Source organism: Etheostoma cragini, chromosome 3 (assembly GCF_013103735.1).
Source record: "Etheostoma cragini isolate CJK2018 chromosome 3, CSU_Ecrag_1.0, whole genome shotgun sequence".
NCBI lineage: Eukaryota > Metazoa > Chordata > Actinopteri > Perciformes > Percidae > Etheostoma > Etheostoma cragini.
Window position 1 is genome coordinate 2,489,545 of NC_048409.1, and position 18,607 is coordinate 2,508,151.

General features: G+C 42.8%; 1 protein-coding gene across 4 annotated transcripts in view; it reads left to right on the plus strand.

The window, feature by feature from the left end:
• The window catches only part of arhgap32a (Rho GTPase activating protein 32a), a 28,294-nt gene extending 14,355 nt beyond the window's left edge, over positions 1-13,939 (plus strand). For 2 of the 4 annotated variants that reach the window (XM_034867144.1, XM_034867145.1), the window contains 12 exons: positions 1,001-1,082; positions 1,209-1,358; positions 2,428-2,530; positions 4,736-4,880; positions 5,254-5,336; positions 6,190-6,297; positions 6,470-6,615; positions 7,667-7,880; positions 8,374-8,522; positions 9,700-9,774; positions 9,882-10,556; positions 10,710-13,939. In XM_034867144.1, coding sequence (XP_034723035.1) covers positions 1,001-1,082; positions 1,209-1,358; positions 2,428-2,530; positions 4,736-4,880; positions 5,254-5,336; positions 6,190-6,297; positions 6,470-6,615; positions 7,667-7,880; positions 8,374-8,522; positions 9,700-9,774; positions 9,882-10,556; positions 10,710-12,940 — 4,161 coding nt within the window. In that variant the 3' untranslated portion in view covers positions 12,941-13,939. Of the gene's footprint in view, positions 1-1,000; positions 1,359-2,427; positions 2,531-4,735; positions 4,881-5,253; positions 5,337-6,189; positions 6,298-6,469; positions 6,616-7,666; positions 7,881-8,373; positions 8,523-9,699; positions 9,775-9,881; positions 10,557-10,709 lie in introns of all 4 variants that reach the window. The other 2 variants (XM_034867143.1, XM_034867142.1) reach the window with 1 other exon arrangement.
• Positions 13,940-18,607: the final 4,668 nt, after the last annotated feature.

Below are 18,607 nucleotides of genomic sequence, written 5' to 3' on the forward strand. Positions count from 1 at the left end.
TGGTGAAACAAAGGTCAGAGCATCTTTAGCTGCAGTTATGTAAATATTTTGGTTACAAGAGGGGTTTATGTCAAATCCTAAAGATTTGATTGAACAGCTCAAAACTCATCCCGTTCTGTACGACCAGGAGGAGGAGGATACAACTGAAGCAAACACACCACATTATTTGGAAGTTGGAAGTTTCTGCCAGCTGAAAAACCAAACTCTACTCTACTCTACTAAGATGTTGCTCTCATAGCTGATGGGAATTGTTTTGTTGCCCCAAATCACATTTGATCGAATGCATTTATGTAACTTCCCCTGAGTCCAAATCGGTATTAGGATGTGCTGAAGCTGTCTATACAAAGTACGTACTGTTGCATGCAGTATGCATACAATTCGGACATACTACTTCTTCATAACAGTGCACTTTGAATTTCAACCCTTTGCTCATATTGTGGGTCAGAATAGTGCATACTGCAAAATCCAATCCGGAAACAGTAGTACATTTGGGTATTTTTTGCATACTGTGTTGACGTACAATTTTTTGGGACATACTTATACTTTTCTTGCATACTACGGGGAATAGTATGGTAGTGGTCTGTGGGTATGGGAACGTTTCTAGTTTACAGGATTTTGAAATAGATATTCTCAAAAATTTAGCAAGAAATAACTGAATAATCAACACAGGAAACACAGGGTTGAACATGTTATTTTTAAAACGTTTCTTTATTACATTTTGGAAACCAGGGAATATTTTTTTTTTAAATCACAATAGCAAAAAGAAGCTAGTTTGTCATTGCTGTTGAGTGACAGTCTGAGATTTTCTGCACAATAAGAATGCAAACCAGCTTTTTACAGCCTGAGGCAGCTTGTACCCTCATGCTCACTGACCTATTTCTGCACCTTTAGCCCGCTACAGTCTGCCACAGCACTAAACACTCCCACTGGTCCTTTTTAAACTCGCAAGCGCTCTGTTTCTCCATCTTTTCCCTGTGCATCTTCCTCTCTCTACCTGCAGGTTGGTTTCTTCCCCTGCGACTGTGTTGAGCTGATAAATGACAAGATTCCCCCCAGTGTTCAAAGCTCGGTGCCGAAGCCAGGTACTCTTCAGTGTGTGTCTGTCTTTCTGCTTACGATTCATTTTCAGACCTGCTCCCAGGATGTGAGACTGATTGATTTGAAGTGGTTATGTGTGTGTGCGCGTGTCTGTGTGTCATGTCAATCAGTGTGTAAGAAGCACGGGAAGCTGGTAACGTTCCTAAGGACTTTTATGAAGTCTCGACCGCCGCCTCAGAAGCTGCGGCAGCGCGGCATCCTCAGAGAGAGAGTGTTTGGCTGTGACCTGGGGGAACATCTCCACAACTCAGGACATGAGGGTAAATGATTACCACCCCCCCACATTTTCCATTGTGTAATTCATACCTGCTGGCAGTTCACACGGAAATGTTTCACATTTCAAATACCCCGTGAATACCCAGATTCACTGGGTAATCCCTGATTACCCAGTGAATCTGCCGCCTGTATCTGGGATTTGTCATACACTGCGGTGATGTTTGATGTGAACTGAGTCGGTGGCGTGAACATCCAGCCAGCGGGATGAGCTTTTGCATAGATTCTTGTTTTGCCAAAATGTGTGTCTTTAGTTCAGTTTTTTTTCAGACCTGTGGGACTATAAATGCAAAGCTCCCATTAATTTCAACCATTTAGGTCATGTCAATTTACACAGTTTATTGGATTAAAGCTGCACGGGTACCTCCAGATATTGTCTCAGGTTGTATGTGTCTGCGCAGGGCTGTAGCTAGCATTGAGGTAGTCATGTCCTCTGCATTTCCTTTGGAGTGTATGGTCTACAATTAAATAGAAATTGGATATTTTATAAGGTAATTCTAGTATTTTCTAGCCCCATGAATTTATAATTAAGATTATAATATTTGAAGCCCCTTGAACCCCGGAGATATTTTTCCAATTGTAAGCACATAATGATAACTTGACTTGAACTCTTGACCTTATTTGCAAAATCCTGGCTGTTTTTTCTTTGGCTCAAGCTCAGTGATGAGCTGTGATCAAATTAGGTTTTTGGTATTGTAAGAAGACCGAAAAGGTCAACTAAGGCAGTATTCAACAAATCTTGAGGAAAAAAGTCTGGGAAACAATATTACTGTGTGTTGAAGAAATGTTTTTTGGTGTTTTTTTATGCAATTAATCATCCTCAGAACTTGCAAGCATAGACTAGGATCCGCTGATGTACAGACTAAAGTGATAGTTGTTTCCTAAACATGATTTGAGTAGAATTGAAACAGTGATAGAGATTACACACATCATGGTATGTTCCAAATGCACAGAAAGACAATCCTCGCTCAAACACCCTAAATCAACGTGAGGGCCGTGATTACAGAGCACTACGTCTTGATTCAGCCTCTCATGGCCCTCTCCTGTCTCCTGTAGTCCCGCAGGTTGTCAAGAGCTGTGCCGACTTCATAGAGAAAAATGGAGTTGTGGACGGAATCTACAGACTGTCTGGGATCTCCTCTAATATCCAGAAACTGAGGTTTGTACCTAGTCTGGCTATCACCAGACCAAGCTCAATCTTTGAAGATTGAACATTAGTCCGGGTATTCTGTTCTGTACTTTCTACTGCACATAATGGGGTGGGGTGAGCGGGCATAGTTCAAATGACTCTGTACGCAGCTGGATAGTTCTTCAACCAATCAGACCACAACCCGGGGTTGGAGCTGAGCTCAATTCTTTTGGCCACCTGGTAAATTAGGCTTTTACCAAAGCTAGTCTTGATAATGCAAACACATCCTTCTTTTTGTAGAAATTGTTCAAGGGCAAGCTTCTGTTCCGTTTTCAGAGAAAACTTGCCTTTTAAAATCAACACTTTTGTTGAAGCTTTTTATCGATGTATTTAACTTTTTCTCATGTTTTTGTCCCTGTTTTCAACACTTTTTTCAAAGTTTGCCACTTTTTTGACATTTAACACTACCCAACACAAACTTATTAACTTTAGTTTCACAGTTATTTTGGGAATTTAATGGTCAATAAGCCTCATTTATAGGAAATTATACCTAAAGTTTGAGTTAGAAAAGCAGAAATTAGGAAATATTTACACTGAAATTAAAGGAATGTATGCTGATGGATAATCACACACGGGAATATGTCAACTTTTACACAATATTATTTCCAAACTACTTCAATTTTCTTTTCTCAAATGCTAAAATTGAATAAAACACCCCAAAATTAAAGTAAGTAGAGATTTGTACTTGAGCGTTGTGTGTAATCAATCATGTTATTTTGGGTAATTAAAAAGAACATTGAAATAGGAATTTAGGTCAATTTGACCCGAGGACAACACGAGGGTTAACACGGCAGCACAGCGGCATCCACGGGTTGCTGCGCTTCGGTGGCCGCCATGTTGAATGTTAACAGCTTCTCTATCGTCATCGTGTTAAATCCGGCAATAGGTGCCAGGTGGATAAGCCAGTTTGTGATTGGTCGCGGCAGATTTGAAACTGAAGCCGGACAGAAAAATACAAAAACACAGGTTTCCAGCCTGAGCTGCAGGGCAAAATCAAATCACCGGCAGATCGGGCTAGGGTTACCCCGTCTGGTTTGTACCCATTTTGTTCATGATATAGACTACAAATGTAACCTAAATATCCCAAAAGTATCAATATAATAGCTGTAACTAAGCCTATTATTAACTTGACTGATTCTTTTTTTCTAAGCAGCTTCTTTTAAAATCCATAAAATATAATTTGATTCAAGCTGCTGAGCTCTGAATGGCTGTAAAGATTTCATTATTTGTTCTGTTTTGCTCCGAGGAATTCATGAAACAAACTATCAATAGTAGATGGATCGGAGGCTCGTGATTCCATTGACAGCCAATTGAAAGGGAATTTTTCTCACATGAAAACTTGCCATCTAGATGTCTTAAGAAATGATAAATATGTGGTGACTTCTTGTTGTTCCTCAAAGTTCATACCCATTAAGGACTAGGGTTGGGTACCAAAACCCAGTTTTGCTATGGTTCCTACCCTAAAGACGGTAGGAATTGGACCGGGTTATAACGCAAATTTTTGTTTCTCATTTTGGTTCCACTTAATGTGTCGACCAAAATGTTTTCCCTCTGTCACTCCGTAATGGCCATAAAAATATCACACTTTCTCTGTAGTCTCCTATTAACTAGGTCCCGTAAATGTAGGCTACTTTTAAAATGCCATATTTTCCAACTCAACGTTTATTTTCTTAGCTATTGTTAAAGTATTGTAGTTGTGTGTTAGGTGGTTTAGATGTATATATATTTAAGTACTTTAAAACGTTAATACATTGTTACATTTAAATAAAAACTCTATAAAAGTGCATTTTCTTTGATATAATTTTTTTAATTTTTCAAGAATCTGTTTAGGAATCTGAATCATTTTAAAAGTACTGGTTAGGCATCGGAATGGTAAAAATACCCGACTCTATTAAGGACCGTCTTGTTAATCACCTCACTATTAAATCAATTGTATGTATGTATGTATGTATGTTTTAGTTTCATCAGTGTCACCGTTTAGTATGAAAGGAAGCCAGATCATTTCCGAAGGTATTAGAATTTGAAACTATTTGTTCACCAAGCAAATTGCATCGTCAAAGGTAGCTTGTCGTGTTCAAATGTCCTCCTTGCTTTTGTGTTTTCGTACCGACAGATGGGCGGTAGGATGACTCCCACGCTGTTCTATATCGTCTTCTTCTTTATGTCTCTCTCTAGACACGAGTTTGACTCCGAACAGATCCCCGACCTGACCAGGGAAGTCTTCAGACAGGATATCCACTCAGTGGGCTCACTCTGCAAGCTGTACTTCAGAGAGCTGCCCAACCCTCTGCTCACCTACCAGCTCTACGGCAGATTCTCAGTAAGGAGCAGAGCACTGGTACTGGGGCTGGGACTAATGCTGGGGATAGAGATGGGAATGGAAACTGGCTTAGGGGACAAAAAGCAACAGAGGACACATATCCCGTTACTCAGTGATGATCAAAGATCTGGAGAAACAATGTAACATTTTCAGCTCAGTTTGAAGTGCGGCTCCAAAATGGGGTCCTTGCATTACGCTGAGCCTTCTAGGAACAGCAGGGGATGTGTCCATAAAACAGAATAGCAGATTAAGTGAGCCAAAACCCTGGCTGCTCTGATAAAAGGGATAAAAGAGAGTGGGACTGTAAAGACAGATCCCTCTGCTGTGACTATCAGCCTCTCAGTTACGTGCGCTTTATCCTCTGTTTTCACAGGAGGCCGTGTCTGCAGCCACTGATGAGGAGAGGCTTGTCAAAATCCACAACGTCATCCAGCAGCTGCCTCCTCCACACTACAGGTCAGGTTTAAAGCCCGCTGTTGCACCCTGGTGGCTTGAAGTGGAATTGTTTGATTTCTTATGAAGGGAGTGCTGCATCAAAACCAACTGTGATGCTACTTTTTTTAAAGATATTTTTTGGGGCCTTTTACCTTTATTTGATAGTGACAATAGATAGACGGATAGAGGAAAGGGGGAGAGAAAGAGTGGGGATCACACGCAGCAAAGGGCTGCAGGTCGGACTCGAACCCGGGCCGCTACCAAGGACTCAGCCTATATGGGGCGTACATGCTTACTGGGGAGCTAGAAGCTGCCCCGTATGATGCTACTCCTAATTGTGTGGTATATTGATATAACATCCTGCTCTGACATGTGAAACTCAGGAGGATAACAGTGATGAATGACCAATATATCAGTGGTTCCCAAAGTGGGGTCTAGGGACCCCCATTGGTCCTCAAAGGACTTCCAGGGGTCCCTACCAAAAAGGGGAATCATTTATTTTCACTATAATTCAATTCACAGTGAACACAACAACAGAATGTGTAACCACATGTGTTTCATACGTTTTCCTATCAGATGTGGGACCCTGGGACAAAATATTATCAAACAGGGGTCCGGGGGGCGGCCAGTCAATATATAGAGGTTTACTCCTCGACGCAGCGGGCCGTGGTTTGACTCCGACCTGCGTCCCTTTGCTGCATTCCATTTCCCATCGATCGCCCCTTTCATGTCTTGCAAAACAAAGACTGAAAATGCCCCAAATAATGAAAAAGTACAAGAACCACATACGACCCTCTCCTATGACTCAAGATCGCCCTTTTTTGAGTAAGGAACTCTTTTTAAATGTAAATGAAATACCTTTCTTTACCTACAGGACTCTGGAGTACCTAATGAGACACCTGTCCCACCTGGCCACCTTCAGCCCCATCACTAACATGCACACTAAAAACCTGGCTATCGTCTGGGCGCCTAACCTCCTCAGGTGACTCTTGAACTATTAGTCCAGCTGTACGGCTGCATGAAAACCGTTACACTGGCGCTCATAGCACCAACTTTGCCGCTTTCTTCTCCCGTTTCTGTGGCAGTGAACTGGGGCATGTCTCGGTGGTCCAGAGCTGTGAAATAGGTTGTGCTGTTCTGTAACTTCATTTCAGGTCCAGACAGATCGAGTCGGCCTGTTTTAGCGGCACAGCAGCGTTTATGGAGGTGCGTATCCAGTCGGTGGTGGTGGAGTTCATCCTCAACAACACCGAAGCGCTTTTCAGCGCCAAACTCAATGCCATCATACGTGAAAGCACAGGTAGGTCACAATGGAAACAAAACGCCACATGGCATCTGTGCTGAGGTAAAATGCATCTCTAACACCTATTCTGCACTGCGTTCTGGAGGTGCCGCGGGCCCTACAAGCAATCACGGCCGTGCGTGCGTAAAGTGGCTCTCCACTAAAGATGCGCGCCAGGTCTATTTTCACTCGAGCCGCAGGGTGTCAGATAGCCGGGCAGGAAGTGAAATAGCGAGAGTCAATTTACCAGAAAACACCTCCCAAAATGGTACATGTATCCTCTACAACACCATGGGCGACGGATTCATCTTGGATGTGGTAAAACATAATACGACATCTCAGATCTATTTTATAAGGACAACACCAGAAAAGTGAAGACATGGAGTTTAACTATAGGACTGGCTGGAGTAAAAAGTACAGTAGATGATAGCTTAAAGGAGAATTCCGGCTAATTTTAACATGTATATCTTTTCTTTTTTTTCAAATTTGGATTGCTGTCAGTAACGAGACAAATTAAAACAATCTCTACAGTATAGGCTTAATAGGCTTAATCAGGGCAAGTTTTAAACTTGTTTTTAGCCTCTAAACATATTCGAAATATCATTACCAGTGCCTAACCATGTGCAATGATTCCTTCCGAGTGAACTTAGTGAAGCTGACTGCAGTAGATGTGACAGAAAGGCAGAAAAGTTGTGTTAATTCAGCCAGTGCACAAACCCCTATTTATTTCCACACTAGTCAATTGTCACAACTTTAATGACTTTTTGAGGATGTTTCGAGGCTAAAACTTGCACTGTTTAAGCCTCTTGGGTGCAAAATCTGGCAGGATAACTGTTTTCCTTTTTCTTGCTACTGACAGTACTCCAAATTTAAAAACAACAGAGCTGTTGAAAAAATGTTCAACCGAAATTCTCCTTTAATAAACACATGATTGCTCGGTAAAATACCCAATATGAGGCGCTCCCGGTGTAGCATGGCGTGGGGCGGAGGACGGAACAAAACCACGGCGCAGCCGGAACGCAGCACGGTGGGCAATCCGGGTTTCACACTCTAAACACCTTATTTTCAGGTAACAACACCTTATCCCGACCCAAATCCCTGCTGGTCTGCTCCCCATCCACAAAGTTGCTGTCTCTGGAGGAGGCCCAGGCTCGCACTCAGGCGCAGCTGAGCTCCCCGGCCACCTCCCCCTGCCTCACCCACAGTGACTACATCGAGGTCGGGGAAGGGCCCGGAGCTCTGCTCGGCAAGTTCCACACAGTCATCGAGCTCCCGATGGAGAGGTAGTTTAATGATCCGCCTGATCAGTTCTTTCCTTTTTGTTGATTAAATGAATTCTTCTGCTTCGTGAGCATGAGTAAACATGTCATCATTTGGGATTTGGTAATGCTTTGTGTACTGAAGTGCGCGTAATTAGTCCTACTTTGTAGTGCTTGAACAATTAGTCGATAAAAATAAGTAGATCAGCGGGAAATTTGAAGAAAACATTGGAGTTTATTAATCCTTTGTCAGTGGCTAAGCAAAAACACATACACAACAAACATAACCAAAGACATGTTGGTTACAGCTATTCAAATCTGTTGTGAGGATGTGCTGCTTGTCTGTGTTTTATATATCAATGACAATTAAACAGCTCTGTGTTTTGGACGATTGGTCAGACAAAGCCGTTTACAGTATTTAAAGATGTTAGGCTACCTTTTGTTTTGGGGCTTTTTTTTTCACTAAGAGTTAACTGGCGCTTTTGCGAGTGTGAAGATGATGTGTTTGTTGTTGTAGCGGAAAGCGGCCTCCTGTTAAGGCTAAGAAGTCTCCTGTGGGGAATTGGCTCTCCTTTTTCCACCTGGGCAAGTCCCACTCCGTGTCCAAACGTAAACTGAAGCGACACCCCAGCGAGCCTAACGAGATAAAGAGCATTGCACTGCCAGGTTAGATCACTTCTGCTGTTACACAGCCCGCAAACACACCTACAGTACCTACAGTAGTAGAACTTGTACATTTTCTCAATAAATCTTGACACTTCCATGTGTTGAAAGGTTTTTTGAAAGGGGCGCTACGCAGTTTCGGCCATGACTTTGCTGTGTTCTCGCTTTTCGCTCGCAGGTTTCTCTATAGCTACAGCTTTGGAATAGATATTTGGCAGCTATTATTAATTCTGTCTGACTCCTCCCTCGGTTACTCTGGCGTTTCCTCTGTCTCTGTTTCTCCGACATTGCTTTTCTAGCTTTTCTGATTCCTTTTTGCCGCCTCAGCCATGACGATAGTGTGAAAAATTCCAGCGCTACCTTGTTAGCAGGTTCCTGATGGGCCTGTCGGTACACGATCCGTGCCGTCTGCGTGATCCGTCCTGCGCGTGCACTGTTGGTGTAAATTTGTGAAATCCATGAAATAATAAACTTTTCTCATTACAAACGATAACAGAAGATGAGAATCATTTCAAAAACGTTTTCGCTATCTATATACGTGATTCCAGTGACAGCCATTGTTGTATATGATTGCTAGCTTGTAGCTAAGCTAGCAATCATTTCGAAAAAGTTTTAGCTATCTGTGGCATCCAGCAGTGAACCAACTTTGTTAAGTAGGTCCATTTTTACTGTATTGACTTTACAGGAGTCTCTCGTTAGCATCTTGTATGCTACTTGTCACAAAGTGATGCCTGCGCGACTCAAATCTGCATCAGGGAGTGACAGCTTCTACCGGAAAGCTAATGTTAGTTTAGCTAACAGCTAATTCGGCCAACCACTAGCTGAGACAGCATGCTAAAGAAATCACAGCTGTTAATCCTTGTACATCATGATTATCATCTGCGCATGCGCGGGATGGATTGTGTACGGAAAGGGCGTGAAGCAATTTTTTACACTCAATTCTTCCTGACACTGAGGCTCGCCGGCCAAAAGTTTCAAGGTTGGTTTTTCTGCTCACAAAGCGCTAGGGGGGAAGCGAGGCGACCATCACTCAAATCAACAAAAAAAAAGTCATATAACCATTCCAATGACTCCTAAGCGGGTCGGTAAATTAAGCTAAAAAAAACTGCATAGTACCCCTTTAAGAGGTTGTGAGGATTATTTCTTTGAAAACTATAATTTGCTCTATAAATATTTGCAGGTGGAAGAGGAGATAGCGGCACATTGCGCTCCACCAAAAGTGAGGAATCTCTCACCTCTTTGCACAATGTGGAAGGTAATTTTTCTTGAAAAAACTTTGCACACTACAGTACAAGCCCTTTATATTGTCTGGATTTCTGTGACTACAACAGATATAGTCTAAAAATGCATGTGCTTTCCCAGGAGAACCCCCAAGTTACCGTTCCCGCAGACCTCGTTCGACTAGTGAGGCCGTTTCTGGCATCTGTAGAGACGACGTACGCAACACCAGAAGTAAAGACAACCACAGAACCCGGCCACTGAATGGGAGTCATAATGGTGCTGATCATGTCCGCACCGCAGCGTGCATTTCGCCTCCATACCAGGAGGATGATATCGATCTTTGTCCACCCGCTGCGGGCATCTATAGTTTGGACTTTGACCCCATGTCATTTCAGTGCAGCCCACCCTCAGCGACGCCTGGGCTGCAGCACAAGAACGATGGACAGAAATGGAGGAAGAGCGCAGGGTGTTCCGGTGAATTAGAGCCCATCGCCTCTCCTAACAACAACATCCGCAGCTATCAATCTCCAGATATCAGCCCTGCTCTTGGTAAAGGTGGAAAAAAGGTCACCTCCAAGCCGCTCTCCCCTAAACTCAGGAAGAAATCATTTAAGACGCAGGCAGATGTTCAGAATGCATCCCCCTCTCCTCCACCTCTTCCTTCTTCCTCCCCCCCAGTGGAGAGATGTGAAACTCGACTGGCAGATGGAAAGGAGCCGAGAGCGCCCTACCCACACTGCAGCCCAATCAGCACAGCGAGCCAGGGATCAGCCCTGACCGACCTCAGTCAGTCTGCACAGAATCTGCCCGATCCAGGTCAGTGCCACTCCATATATAGTTAGTATCTATATAAATATTAATGCATTCTGTAGTTTCTTATGAAAGCTTCTGTGTCTTGTCCCATCATGTGTTACCATAGCTTTGTTTGTCCTGTCATACTGTAGCGTTGTTTGTCTTATCCCTCCCCAGGAACAGATAGACTTATGAGTTCAGTGTCTGTTCTCCCTCCTCACCCTCCCTTGACGAGTGCTGCGCGCAAGCTGGCGTTGGCTCTGGCTGAATCTGCCCAGAAGGCCAGCAGTGGCTCCCATAGAAGAAACAACGTCCCATTGCACCCCCTGAGACAGGAGGCTCCTCACACCCAAGATAGACCGCCCCGGCCCTCTGTTCTTGATCTGAAAGGATACCCCCAGGAGTACCATCATGTCTCCTCTGCTTCCCAGTGGCAGACATCAGCTCACAGCCCTGTGAAGAGCCAACGCTGCCCTCATCCTGTTCATTTCCAACCCGCGTACCCCGGCTCGGAGCCGTCGCAGGTCATTGACAGACAGGAAAGCGTGGGCAATTTCACACCTAATGTCAGCCCGCTCGGGTCAGGGAGCTTGGATGAAGGCAGCGCAGAGAGGAGGGACCGCAGGGAGGAAAAAGAGTTTATAGACACCTCACAAACAGAACCAACCTATCAGAGTGTTGGGGTTTCAACACCCACCCAGCCTGTCTGCTCCGCTCAGAGCCCGTCAACTTCTCCTGTATATGTGAACACCGACTCTATTAATGTATTTAATTTCCGCGCTGTTCTGGCGGAGACCTCCATGCCTGCCTCAGTCGAGGAGGTCATTCCACGTCCATCACAGCCCTCCTCAACCCATCACTACAGCCCAGAGGAGGACAGACGTTGGGGCCTCGTTGAGGATATCTACAGCAATCATCATCATCATCACCATCATCAGCCGATTCTAACGGGGAGAATGCCTGCACCTCACTGCCCTCGGCCTGATGCTCTGCCACATCACCTTTTGGGACGAAAAAGCATGTACAAGCAGTCCTCTGAAGGCGGTTACAGCACTTTAGGGTTAAGGCACCCTTTGTCACCTCAATACAGACGTTGCCACAGAGATGAGCACCTTATCAGTGGCTGCCACAGGCAGCCAGGCCAATGGCAGAGGGCAGAAGATAGAGTGGTCGGGCACCCGGCAATCCGGAGGGCTCACTCCTTCCACGCCCCTCATATTAGTCACTACGAGCTGGCGGAGGCAGAAGTCTTGCCACCTGACACAATGTTTTATGTTGAGCAGACGTCGAGCCAGGAAGTGCCCTACGATAGGCTGATTCAGACCGGCATCCACCCTGTCCGGCAGCATTTTGAGAACACACGTGCTGACTATCGTTACAGCCCCTATTCTGACATGAACCCAGTAGATGTCTCCGGCTACTATGTAGAGCCCTGCCGGCAAAGCAGTGTCCGACACAGTCAGTCGTACACAATGCGTTCCACAAGGGAAAGTGGACAGTCAGATTACTACAACTACTCTCCTCACAATGTTCCCCCTGTGAACAGGGAGCTTTACATAGAAAGCAGGGACACTGTCGTTTACGAGGCACGAGATGCAGACGTTTTGGAAAGAGTTGTATATCAACCAGTCAAGCAGGAGAGTCACTCGAGACGTAAAAACACCCATCCGGCGGTGTCTCCGTACGAGAGCCCCATCTCGCCGACTGACACAAGAAACCGAGACATAATGCACACGCGAAGCAAGTCAGACCCTGGAAACGCCTGCCTCCTCTCGGCCAACAGGACAGAAAGCCCAAATGTTGGGGTAGCTCCATCCCCAACTTCTCAACAGGCAGGTCTTGGTCACCGGTCAAGTGCGGAGCTGAGACCAGTCAGGCGGATTCAGATCAAAGAGAGCTCCTCACGGCAACCACCGCTTCGCAAAGTCCCCTCACTTCCAGAAAGGGGCTGTTCTAACCTCAAGAACATGGAGCACAATAACAGAAGCCACACACAGGCTCATGACCAGGATCGATTTATGATGACCAACGCTGTCAAAAGTTACTCTGGTGTTGTGAAACCCGGCATCCTCAGAAGGCCGGGGAGGTCGCAGAGCACTAGAGAAAATCGTCACTACTATCAATACCAAGCCAAATCCTCTCTGGATCCTGAACATCTGGGATCTTTTTCCACTCAGCCCAACAGAAGGACTCAGAGCACTAAAGTCAGGCCCACGCAATATGGCCACAAGGAGGGGTATTACGCAGCGCCCAGGCCTAAACCTACAAGATCCGGTAAAGCTGCGGCTGGATATATGGCTGGCCAGGGCTGCGTGTCTCCCCGCGGACACAGACTGATGTCCAAGGTACTGGGTCAGGAAGCCTTTTATCATGCTGCACTGAGATCAGAAGCCGGGGTCTATGACTGATTCTGACCACTGGTTTTATCCGATTCCACATTGGGGCCAAAGGAGAACAGCACTTTATCCTCCGCCAGACCGGCGGACTGTTGTGTTGATAATTTCTTTTAACCATCTGGAGCTGCTAAAAAGTGGGAAGTGGGGCAGCTGCTCGGGCTCATACTGTCTCGCCGTCACTGGCAGTTTCATATTTTGCAACGACTTTTGAGGGAGCTCAAAGGGAACGAGTGAATCTTGTGCAGAGATGGTCTTAAATGTATTTGAAAGAAACACTTAGAGAGGCACGTTTGAGAAAATGATGGCTTATATATATTTTATTTAATGTTAAAACAACAAGAGATGCCAAGCTAAAGTTTTTGGTTTTATTAATATGATTTCAGTATAGGAAGGTGTGTAAAATAACATTCATTTTAAATGTTTAATATTTGTATAAATAACACCGCTAACATGTGGCCAATGTACTGTACATGTTGTTTTCTATTCTAGTCGGCTCAGACCTTAAGCACTTTTGAGGATAACTGTGTCTCCATGTGGTGTACATGAAGCCTCTTGATTGATATACAGTATTTTTTCTTCTTCTGTATGCTTGCTTTGAATCGTCATTAAATAATAAATTAGCACTTTGGGGGGGGGGGGGAGAAATGGAAGATGACCTCATAGTTTCTAACTTTTTCCTTTGTTTCTTTATCACACATTGTAGAAGGCAGTCTTAAAATAACAACGAGTACTATGATTTCTCTTAAGGTCAAAGCTACCATGGCAAAATGTGCTACCCATAGAGTTAATGCAAATTAGCTCATTCAGCTCAGTGAAAAAGTGTATTTTGTGTGGCATTGTGGTTTTGTCACAAAAATGAACTTTTCCTTCCTCTTTTAGGGAACTTTTAACAATGTGGTGTTTGACATGAAATATGTTTTTTGATTCATTAATTTCAAATCCAAACACCTAGATGGGAATATTCTGTTATGATATGTTGAATTTGTTATTTCAGTGAGAGTCTTTAAAAAAAAATAAAGATATATTATCAATGATAATATAGTTTGTTGGACTCTTGTGTCATGGGTATATATTTTGGAGGGGAGAATGTAAGACGTACAGTACATGATAGAGGAGTAGTGTCCAAGCTTTTTGGCATATAACCCCTTAAAAGAGTACTTCACTGATTTAGTATTGTTCCTAAATAACACTTTCAGACTCATAATACACAGTTAAAAAATAAGATTTTTGCAGCAGAACCAGAGATATCAGTACCAATCATCTTTTTTGTTATTGCAATTTGACACATTCTTCTTCCTGGTCATACATTATCCTGGTCATGCATACATTATCCAGAATGCAACTCAACTGCCAACATTTGGGGCAAAGATTCAGGTTCGGCTAGAAGGGGGCTAAGTAGCGGCAGGCCTCATTCAGAAATGAGGAGGATATATGAGGATATATATATCTTTATATATATATTTATATATATATATATATATTTATTTATATATATATATATATATATATATATATATATATATATAATTAAAATATTTTTGTTCCAGTTAATCATCTTGCCACCTGGATGCAACGATCTGTTAAGAGAGCATGGAGTCTCACAGTGGCGTCTGTTCACCACCAGGTGGCACTGTAGCACTGCAGACATGCCATAGCTCCAAATGCATTCTGGGGAGATTAAATACTTTGATTTGCTTCTCAGACACCTCGTATCTCTAAATTGAAATTGCAAAGTATCTTGACTATTTGATTTTTAGTATTGCTATTGAATTTCCGGTAGATGTTAATGTGAGAACTACCTGGATTTGATGTGTAAACATTTACTGAGTGTGAGGGATCCCTCCCATCCCTAGAATATAGCGGCATCGGCTGTAGATGACGTGCTTTGAAAGCAAGTATGAGGCTACTTCTGATATACTATTGGCTTATTGCAATAAAAAAGCCCTTGCAATAAAGGTTTAGCGTGTGTTTGAGTGGCTGGACAATAATTGGAAGGAATCATCCAAGGTTGTCCAAAGTGCTTTGGGAATTGTTGCTTTGTTAGGAATTATTAAAGTCTTCCCCCTCCAGATCAAAACAGCCTCCCATTCACAGCTGACTGAAAGGCTTGGTCTGTGGTGAAAAACCATTAACAGAGCCTGTGGACTCAAAGCAATGGCTCCTGGCAGCTCTGCATTGCTCCTGGAGCAGCGAGCCATTGTTTATTCATCGGCGCATTGGCATTCAAAGTGCATCCTCACTGTTCTCTCTCATAACCAACAAGTTGCAATTTTTATGCATGTGAAGGTTGAAGGCAAATTATTTATGGGAGACTGGACCTGAGGAAAGAACGGCCTCTAGCAAAATGGTTTACGTTGAGAGAAATCCTTTTCTATAGGCAATCGAATTCACTGGATCACAGCAAGATATGCATGTATTATTCAGCAATTCAGAGAAAGAATTGTTGCCCTGCTAGACAGCCATCTGCTTTTGGGACATTGTGATGCATTTGAGACATGCTACCTTTCAAGATGTGGTTAGTCTTCCCCCCTCCCCACTTGGTTTTCACCTCCCCTCACTGCAGCGGAGGTTTCAAAGTTAGAAATATCTGAGCAGATGTGGTGTGTCCTGACGTGTCTGAATTGGAAGAAATGCTGAGCAAGTTGAGGTTCAGCTACAAAAGTGGAAGAACTTTAACCTGTATGAGAAATTATTCAAGAACATCTGGTGTCTTCCAGATGCAGAGATGGGATGTGTGTGGTGCCAGACACCAGCAGGTGCAAGGTGGAAGGTCAGCCACTTCTCCAGAGGCAGGTGATCGGCGGGATAATAGTTGCCCTATACATACTGGAGGAGATTACTTCCAAAATTGGGCATTATAGACTCTTTACATTCTGAAGGAACAATTTAAAATCCGTAATGGTTCTTTCTGTGGGTGCAGTCTGCAGATATAGTAGTAAAACATCACATGGCAGGATCTGTGTTGCTCTGGTTTGTGGCACTTTAGTGGTGCCATAAAGAACCAATTTTGCTTGTTCATTACAGTCTAATGTTCCATTACAAAACATTATTGGAACTTTATGAATGTACAATTCCTCATTGTTTCTTTGATGGATCTTGACTGTGAAGTGCAGAGCATATTTAAACAGTAAAAGCATGCAGTAGAAGCCTCTATTTCTAAAAAAGATATGAATCCTGCTGGGGCATACTTATGAATTCATACCATCATTTTATTCTTCTATAGAGGACGAAGCATTGTCTTTTAAATGCTTCCACTGTAAATAGATAGCAATGTGTGATGGCTTGAAATTGTGCCTTAAAATAGATGTTTTAGAGAGCACATAAAGCAGCACTCCAGCTTATTACAAGCTAACGCATCCATTTTTGGTGCTTTTCCTTGTTCGTGTGACAGAGGAAAATTCGGATCCGTGCTCTACACATTCTGCCTCGGTGCCAGATTGTCCTCCGTGTTGACGGTTAGGAGATGACTTTCACAAGAGCCAAACAAGTAGATAGCAGTTTCTACTTTTAGGCACGTTCCTGTTATCTTTTCAAAATCCCACTGATTATGTAGTTAGGAGAAACTGCAGCCTTCTGTGTCACAATCCCAAGTGTATTTTGAATTTCGTATCCTTCCACTGCTTTTTATAAGTAGTTATCATCGATAAGAGAAAAAAAGAAAGTTCTTCAGAGATCATCTGTGGCTCGCTTAATTACCTAGTTAACATGACAATGGGTTTTAATTTAATTAGAGCCACCAAGAGAACCTTGTTAGTACTTCAGACAACCAATTAGGCCCTGGCTATGCGCAGAAATATATATTTTATTCAAGTGTATCCATGGTTTCTGAAATAAATCAGCTGCTTTTTAGTGGGAGCAGTGGTGGCGGATGGAAGAGGGCAGGGACGCAATTGCTTAGTGATTGAATAAGTGATTAGACATCAGGTTTACACAAAGGCTTCTCACTCGCAGTAATGGCCGCCTATTAGTTTTTTTAATTTGACATTCACATGCATATCAAAGTGACTAAGCAACCAGTAGAGGAAGATGCTGGCCCACACAATGCAGGGTCCAGTTTGTTTTGCAAATAATGCTCTTGACCTTTAACTGATAAATTATAGCCAGAGAAACAGAATGTAATTATCTAAGACATTATACAGTTGGTATAAAAGGTAGCCACCAGTTGAATAAGCTTCAGCCATGTGAATCCATTTTGGGCATTCACTTGTAAATGATACATCTGTTAGTTTTGTGGCATGGCTGAATACAGTTCGATGATTTTGAATTTTGCAGACATTTAAAACCATAGGGCATTACTAATGAGGAATAATGATAACATTATACAGAATTCAACCAGTTCCAGGCAACAGAGAGTGTTTTTTTTCCACAAACAAATAAAAAAGCTCCCCATCTGAATCAGTGAGCATTTAGTGTAACCATCAGATGAGAGGGCCGAGTAAACAACACACTCACGCTCAGTTGCCATGCAGACTCAAAAGAATCACTGGTGCTAATGTTGTTGACGCTGCATGCAGGTGGACACACACTGAGCTAATTTATGGTTGGTCAGTGACCCCTAAATTCAGACAGGTGAGTCATGTGAAAATGATATGTTAGAAAGGAAACTTACAACTGAGCAGAACAGTAATTACAATGCCGTCATTTCACCGAGCAAAACAGGGAGCCTCGCTTTCTTCAGGCTCCACCTTCTGTCATTTCACAAATATTCAATTAAGGCATTTAAGGATTTACTTTCAAAGTTAACAACGAAAGCATGCTCAGATCTGACATGCCCCTTTTTTTTTTGCATTGGACTAAATCAAATATGCGTTGGGGTGGGATTCTGAAATATTTTCAGAAAGAATAAGTATTTAAGGTCACAGCAACCATAAAACCACTTTACAAGCACATTTAACACACTGTAACCAATTTGATTGGCAACAATTGTCCAGCAAGATACTGTGAATTATTTTTACAGTAAAGGTACCGTACTTCCATTTACAGTATTTTATGTATTCATTGTAAAATACAAAACAATTATACACAACACAAGATTTGAAAAAAATGCAGTAGTTTATGATTTGCAGTACTATATTTGCGATAATGTCATTTTTTTACAGTAAGGCTTTGACTACTGTGATTTCAACTGTAATACTTTGACTACTGTGATTTCAAATGGAATACTTTGACTACTTTGATTTTGCCATGTCAACAAGGTTGCAATGTAAACTTTAGAGCGTTACACTATAAAAAACCATATACAGTATTATGAACAGCAAAGTAAATTAATCACATCATTGTTATTTATAAGCAGGAACACTGTTTGTTATGTTTGGTGGTGCAGGTTGGCACAGATTATTTCGTTGTTGGTTGTGGAGCCTGGGCTGTCTACGGACACCGTTTTTTTTAACAGTGTGTTCAGGGGACAACAAATGTAGCCTAAAACAGGTGGGACATCGCCTTTTCCTTAATCTAATGTAGCGCAGCATCAATTCTCTCAAGAAGAACTAACTTTTAATCGGCGCACGGCTTATCAGTTCAGCTGGTGTCTAATAAATCTACCTGCTGCGTATAAATGTACATATCTGCAACTAGTCACTCCTGATTGAAATATAGCTAAGCGTAAATTTTTTCAGGAAGTCTTAATTTAAGCAATGCTCTCTACATAATCAAATCAGCTGTTGGAGGCGTTAACCTTCC